The sequence below is a fragment of the Arachis hypogaea genome, chromosome 15 (assembly GCF_003086295.3).
Source record: "Arachis hypogaea cultivar Tifrunner chromosome 15, arahy.Tifrunner.gnm2.J5K5, whole genome shotgun sequence".
Classification (NCBI taxonomy): domain Eukaryota; kingdom Viridiplantae; phylum Streptophyta; class Magnoliopsida; order Fabales; family Fabaceae; genus Arachis; species Arachis hypogaea.
This window is the reverse complement of record NC_092050.1, coordinates 49,450,517-49,457,971: the sequence shown is the minus strand read 5'-3', so window position 1 is coordinate 49,457,971 and position 7,455 is coordinate 49,450,517. Positions and strand designations below refer to the sequence as shown.

The window sequence follows — 7,455 nt, the reverse complement described above, 5'->3', positions numbered from 1 at the left end:
TAAAAATTGTGGTAATTCCATAACTAATATATGAGACGGATCAAATTGTTAAAGTAATTGGGAAAATAACATTCAGATGTGCATATAAAGTTTATAAAATGTGATTATCTCAAGAAAGAATATATGTATAGCACAAGTGTGAGATTGTTGAAAAATTATTAATTTCTTAATTTATTTGTGGGCAATACATATATATCAATTATAATAAAAAATTATGTTATTCCACATTAAATAATTTATATAATGGTGATCTCATTTATTGTCTTAAATGCTGAATTGAATAAATCATAATTACTTTTGATTGGAGTTAAATGAGATAAAACTAGAGATACTATTTTTTGTAGGGTTTAGGATTTAATGCGTGCCACACTCAAATATAAATAGTAACTTCAGGTTTTCGGTCTCCAATACACCGAAGTCGTTCTATAGCTCTTTTCCCATTAGAGCAGTCATAATTCAACTATATTAATAATACAGAAGCTTTGATTAAAAAAAAATTAAGACAACTCTTTAATTATTTTTATGAATACAAGTACACTTTTGTATTATGATATATATTTTTGGTAATTTAATATGAATGATCTAAATTATAAAATTATTTGTTCTAATACATAAAATATATTTTATAATCTTGCTGATTTCAAGTTTTTTTTGTTATTGTACAAATAATTTTTAGTAAGTAATTTGATTTGTGAGTAATGTTCAGTTCAAAATGATTGTCCAATTATATTTGCGCATATTAACTAAGAAAATTATTAAAACGCTCTTGACTTTACATAATTTTAAGCAAGTGTATTATATCTTTTTTAATTAAATTATTTGCCTATTTTCTTTTATGTTCCATTTGTTTTTTCTCTTTTTCGTTCAATACATCATTAGCAGTAAAAAGATAATTAAAATTTGAGTAAATTTTTAACTTGATTTCTAAATTCACGGTTTAATCAACTTGATTTCTGAAATTTTTTTTCCGAAATGTTTAAGCAATTTACGTTTGTTCTTACGAGCATTTTCATCTTTCTGCTATTCACGGAGTGCCTGCATGGATGATTAATTGATTATGTTATCAACTAGTAATTATTGGAAGTAAGGTCCGGAAGATCAAACTACGAGGAAAGAAGGAGAAGAAGCTTTAGAAGTAGGCATGGCAAAAAATTTTTTTGAGGTGGGTACTTGCGAAGATTTATCTGTTAGAAAACAAATATAACAATAATTTTTTATTCACGGAGACGAAGGACAGGCCCATGTAATAAATGGGACGGAGGCAGAAATAGAGGTTCCTACTCTATAGAGACCATTAAATCTTCATATATATAAAAACTTTAAAATATTTCTGCTATATATATAACATATATGAGATTGAGATAATCCTAGCCGTCATTCTCCAAATTCAGTCTCTTCTTCGTCAAACCCTCAGTCTCTCCTCTGAGTCCTCTCATGAAAGCATGCACACTGTCGACCACCGCCTCCCAACCCCTCACCACCACCTCCCAACCCCTCACCACCACCTCATCCCCACCTGTTGAGGTCACTATCACGCTCATCGCAGCAAGGAGTGCGTCCTTGGAGTGTTTGTCATCTTTGGCCTCTTTGCGTTGCGTTTTCGTCGGTCTTCACTGTTCTTCGCTGGTTTGTGCATCTTCTTCGTCGGGTAAGTCATTATTAACTTTGATTTTGATTTTTGAAAAATTTGTTATAATTTCTGGAGTTAGGGTAATTATAATTTATATTTCTTATGCTAATTCAGATTTCTATGATTTCTATGCTAATTATAATTTTTTATTCTGATTCTTTCTGATGCTGATTTTAATTTTTATGATTTTTATGCTAATTATAATTTTTTATTCTGATTCTTTATTAGTTACAATAGCAGTGTTATAATAGTCTATTGTGGATTTATGTGATTCTAATTTTTTATTAGTTACAGTAGCAATGTTACAGTAGCATTGTAATAATAGTTTATGTGGATTTATGCTAATTATAACTTGTTATAATCTTTGATTCTGATTTATGTGATTTATTGTGGATTTTTGTGTGTATGTGATTATAATTTTGTTATTTTTGTGGATTATCGATTTGTTGTGTGTATCAATGTATGTGATTATAGTTTTTGAGATTTCTTGTTATTTTTGTGATTATGTCATTTTAGAATTGTCAGAATGTCTTCCTCCAATGCATTGAGTAACATTCTTGAGAAAAGTATTCCATCGGAAGAACCTATAGCCACTAATGATCAAAATACCGAAAACCCTCCACAATCTCAACAACAAGAACCTCGAATTGAGACAATAACTACCAATGTTTGATATTAAATGTTTGTTGTTGTCAATATTTTTGGAGATTATAGACATGATGTTTGTAATGATAACAGAAGATTATTTAGCTTTCTCTATTTTTCTAATTTTTTTTTAATTTTTTAAAAATCTCCAGATATTCATGGAGTCCCCAATTTCTTGCGGATACAGGGTCTCCGTTACCCGTCACGGAAAGAGGACAGGAATAGGAACTAAAAATAGAGGCGGCGGCAGGGGGCATGTCCCCCATGTAAGTACCCATTACCATGTCTAATTAGAAGCAGCATTTGTCATTTTTAACAGTAAATGCGAAGTGTTATGGTCTCCTATCTCTAAATTTTTTTTCTAAAGTAAAAAAATTTATAAAAAATAAAATAAAAATTTAATTATTATTAAACTTATAAATTTTATCAGAATCTTTTAATTTTAATTTAAAAATAATTAAATTCTCACTTTTTAATTTACTAATTTTTTTATTTTAAAATTTTTTTATCTCATATTTAATTGAGTTGCACAAGAATCATGTGCAATTCTACATTATTTTGGTAGTATATGATATTAATAGACTTGTTTCGATGAACTTTTTTTTTAAAAGATTTTGAATTATTTTTTTTTAAAAATCTTACAGAAAAATAAAAATAATTTTATATTTGAATATTTTATACAAAAATATCTTTTTATTTTTCAATTATGTTTGGATATAATAATATAAAAATATTTTTTTGTTTATTTATTTTATAAAAAATATTTTTTAAAAAAATAACTTTTTAAAAAACTGTAAATTGTAACTTCTGAAAAAAGATATTTTTTACTTTTTTATTTTTTTATTTTTACTACTAAAAATTTACTAAATACGTAAAAAAAATAAAAAAGATACTTTTTATTGAATTTTTTTTTATCAACTTAGGTTTATTTTGGTAAAACTTTTATTTTTCAAAACTAGCTTATAAAAGTTAACTTTTAAAAGCTAATATTTTAAAAGTTGTAGAATCTGTATTTGATAAATTAAATTAAAAATAATTTTTAATAAGCAAAAGCAACAATATGTGTATTTTATGAAATAGCTTTTAAAATTTTAAAAAATACTAGTAGATATTAATGTATGAATTAAATTTGATTAGTAATTAATGTACAAAATTATATTAAGTTATATTAGATTTTTTAATTTTGATAAGAACAAACCAATTTTAAAAAATTCTCTCTTAAGTACTTTTAAGAGTATTTTAACTTTTAAAAACTACAAATATAAACACATAAATTTTTTAATTTACCAAATACAAAATAAAATACTTATACGTTAGAAAAAAATAAATTTCTCTTTAAAACACTTTATCAAATTAAGTTTTAATGACAGCCAGACACATATTATTTGAGTCTAATATGGTCAAATTACTTAATAATTCATACTGACAATCTGTCAATGAAAATATAGAAAGTTAAAATTATATGCCAATTTAATACAAAATTTCTTTTGGAGAGCAACTTGATTAAATTAAAAATTTATTCATTGAGTTTTGTTTAATATTTTTATATGAAAAAATATCTAAAGTCTAAAATAAAAAATAAGAGAGAAGCGCGGTATGAAAACGTGTTGGGTAGAATGGCAATAAATAATGCTTTTGTCACGGAAACTTTGGGTCTGAAAGAGTTATTGTTAGATCTCACTTTTGTCACTGTCTCACAAACCTACTCCGTTTTCCACTAATAAGAAAATAATAAATTATTAAAATGAAAATTCTAATAATAATTGCAAATGCTATGAAAGTATGAATTTGATGACTCATCCCTTTCTCTCTCTCTTTATAAACTCTGACGCGTGCTCACTTCTTCATTCCTCCCGTTCCCTCCTCTCCTCTGAATTTTTCTTCACATTGAGATCTCTCTACTTTCTATCTCAACCTCTCTCTCTCTCTCTTGTTAAGGTAACGACCACAAACTTGCTTCTCTTCGTGGTGAAATGTTTCCTTCATTTTCTCTTCATTTCCATTTATAGTGCTCTTTCTGCCATTTCATTTACTTTGATTTTCCTATCCACCAAGTTACTTCCTTTCTTCATACCCATATCGTGTATGCTTCTTCTTCCCTTTCTTTTTTTTTTTTCCTCTTCTTGGTATTCTTGTTTTTACTAAAATGCCCTTTTTGTCTTTATTCTCTCTTTCTTTGGTGCTTGTGTTTGGGAATCGTTTTGTTCTGTGATGCATCTGTTGCCGTTAGATTTTATCTCGGATTCCGGAATTTTGTCTCTTGTGTTTAGAAACCTAGGATAAGAATGGGATTGATTAGCTTAACTTTTGTTTAAATAATTTTAATTTAACTTCATTTCATATATTTTTGTATTTTTCTAATGCAACTCTCATCTGGATCTAAATTCCATGTTTCAAAATGACAGTTACAGATCTCGTTTAGCGTGTTCTTGTGTTATTCATGTATTACATCTTTAACTTTTGATCGTACAATTTGTTTACCTTGTTCAAACATTTTGAGAGTGAATTTGCAATTTGTTCTGTACTGATTTTGATATTGTGTTTTGGTTTTGGTCATGTGTGTGATGCAGGGTTCTGCGGAGGCAGGAGGACTGAAAAGAAAACAAAAATGGTGAAGATTTGTTGCATTGGTGCTGGATACGTTGGTGGGCCAACCATGGCAGTTATTGCCCTCAAATGCCCTGAGATCCAGGTAGCCGTCGTGGACATCGCCGCACCGAGAATCAATGCCTGGAACAGCGAGCACCTCCCAATCTATGAGCCTGGCCTTGATGAAGTGGTGAAGGAGTGCAGAGGAAGGAACCTCTTCTTCAGCGTTGATGTAGAGAAACATGTAGCCGAGTCCGACATAGTATTTGTCTCTGTGAACACCCCGACCAAGACTCAGGGTCTCGGAGCTGGCAAGGCAGCTGATCTGACTTATTGGGAGAGTGCGGCTCGGATGATTGCCGATGTATCAAAATCAGACAAAATCGTGGTTGAGAAATCAACTGTCCCTGTTAAAACAGCTGAGGCAATTGAGAGGATTCTAACTCATAACAGGAAAGGGATCAACTTCACAATCCTGTCCAACCCTGAGTTCCTCGCCGAGGGTACCGCTATTAAAGACCTTTTCAATCCGGATCGAGTCCTTATCGGAGGCAGGGAGACTCCGGAAGGCCAAAAGGCCATTCATGCTTTGAGGGATGTGTATGCTCATTGGGTTCCTGTGGAGCGAATTCTCTGCACCAACTTGTGGTCTGCTGAGCTTTCGAAGCTCGCAGCCAATGCTTTCTTGGCCCAAAGGATCTCCTCAGTGAACGCTATCTCTGCGCTCTGCGAGGCCACCGGCGCAGATGTCACCCAGGTGTCCCATGCCATAGGGACAGACTCTAGAGTTGGACCAAAGTTCTTGAATGCCAGTGTTGGCTTCGGCGGCTCTTGCTTCCAGAAGGATATACTGAACTTGGTCTATATCTGCGAGTGCAACGGCCTTCCGGAGGTAGCGAACTACTGGAAACAGGTGATCAAGGTTAACGACTACCAGAAAACACGGTTCGTGAACCGAGTTGTTTCCTCGATGTTCAACACTGTCTCCGGGAAGAAGATTGCCATTCTAGGCTTTGCCTTCAAGAAGGACACTGGTGACACCAGGGAGACCCCGGCGATCGATGTGTGCAAGGGCTTGTTGGGCGACAAGGCAAAGCTGAGCATATTTGATCCGCAGGTAACTGAAGACCAGATCATAAGGGATCTTTCGATGAAGAAATTCGACTGGGACCACCCTGCACATCTCCAACCACTTAGTCCTACCAACAACAAGCAAGTGACTGTGGTTTGGGATGCGTATGAAGCAATTAAGGATGCACATGGAATTTGCATTCTCACCGAATGGGACGAGTTCAAGAAGCTTGATTACAAGAAAGTCTATGATAGCATGCAGAAGCCTGCATTTGTTTTTGATGGAAGGAATGTTGTTGATGCTAACAAGCTCAGGGAAATTGGATTCATTGTTTATTCTGTTGGAAAGCCACTAGATTCATGGCTCAAGGACATGCCGGCAGTGGCTTAAATTGGATCATCCTATTCTTGCATTTTGGAAGCTGGAATTTGAAGGGGGGTATCCTTCATAGAGAGAATTCGATACTATATTATATATGTAGTTTAGATTTATGTTTTTGGATTGTATTTTCTTTAATGTTACGTATGATATGATCAGGTGTTATATGCTATTTGTTAGAGGAACCTAATTGCCTAAGATATTGTCTTTAGCTATAGGCAAAAGAAAAAAAAAATGATATTTGTTGATCTGGTTGAATGTAATAAGTTGACTAATGAGGGAATTTTATACAATGAATATCTTTTTTATTTTTTTTGACGGTATAAATAGGTAACATTCTTTCACGAATTGAATAAGACTAATGGTGTCCAACAGCACAAGATTACAAATTTTAGTTGCGGCGTCTTCCATCCATACTCATTCGCAGACTGGTTAGAGCCATTTGAGCTAATTCATGAACAATCTCATTTTTAGTTCTCTTTACATGAGAATAAATTATTTATCTTAATTGTACTAATTTCTATGAGACCTGACTTTGAATAACCTCTACATTATCATTTTTCACAATAACATTAAAAAAAATTTTTGTGGACTTCTTTCAGGTCCATTAACTTATGACCTCAACTTCTTTAGAGTTAAGAAATAAGCTCCCAAAATTCTTTCTACTGAGAGCGTCTCTCATAAAATGAGAGTTCTCTGAAACAAATTTTTTTTTTTTATTAGAAAGTTGTATTTCACTCTTATTTACTCAAACATCATACAAACCTGTCTCACAGACATTTTAATCTCGAAAAAACAAACCAACAGGATATACATTAGCCTAAGCTATCAGAATAAAAAAGTGCAAAGATCATGGCAACATATGAAATGAAGTCTATTGAAGATAAAACTATACGGATCCAAAAACTGGAGCAACAAGGCTTTAATGATGATTGCCTCAACTTGGTTGGAAAAATCATATATCAAAAAGAGATGAATCTCAAAGCATATAAGAATGCCATTACTGATATATGGGGCAACCCTAAAGGACTCGCCATTACGGAAGTGGGCAGGAACATGTTGTTTAGCTTCAAGGATATTGGGAGAGGGAGACAAATCCTCAAAGGAGATCACTGGTGCATTAAAGGTCAGTTGATGAACC

The 7,455-nt window shown here is 32.3% G+C and overlaps 1 protein-coding gene across 3 annotated transcripts; it reads left to right on the top strand.

Annotated features, from left to right (window-relative positions):
• The first annotated feature begins 3,925 nt into the window (after positions 1 to 3,925).
• LOC112750255 (UDP-glucose 6-dehydrogenase 4) lies at positions 3,926 to 6,622 on the top strand. Of its 3 annotated transcripts, none has more exons than XM_025798887.3 (2): positions 3,926 to 4,213; positions 4,846 to 6,622. In XM_025798887.3, exon 2 carries the CDS (start codon positions 4,884 to 4,886, stop codon positions 6,324 to 6,326), a length of 1,443 nt encoding a protein of 480 aa, XP_025654672.1. In that variant the 5' UTR covers positions 3,926 to 4,213; positions 4,846 to 4,883; the 3' UTR covers positions 6,327 to 6,622. The 3 variants fall into 3 exon arrangements, with proteins under 3 accessions (XP_025654672.1, XP_025654674.1, XP_025654673.1); XM_025798889.3 differs by having other exon boundaries at positions 4,126 to 4,717; XM_025798888.3 differs by having other exon boundaries at positions 4,127 to 4,358.
• Positions 6,623 to 7,455: the final 833 nt, after the last annotated feature.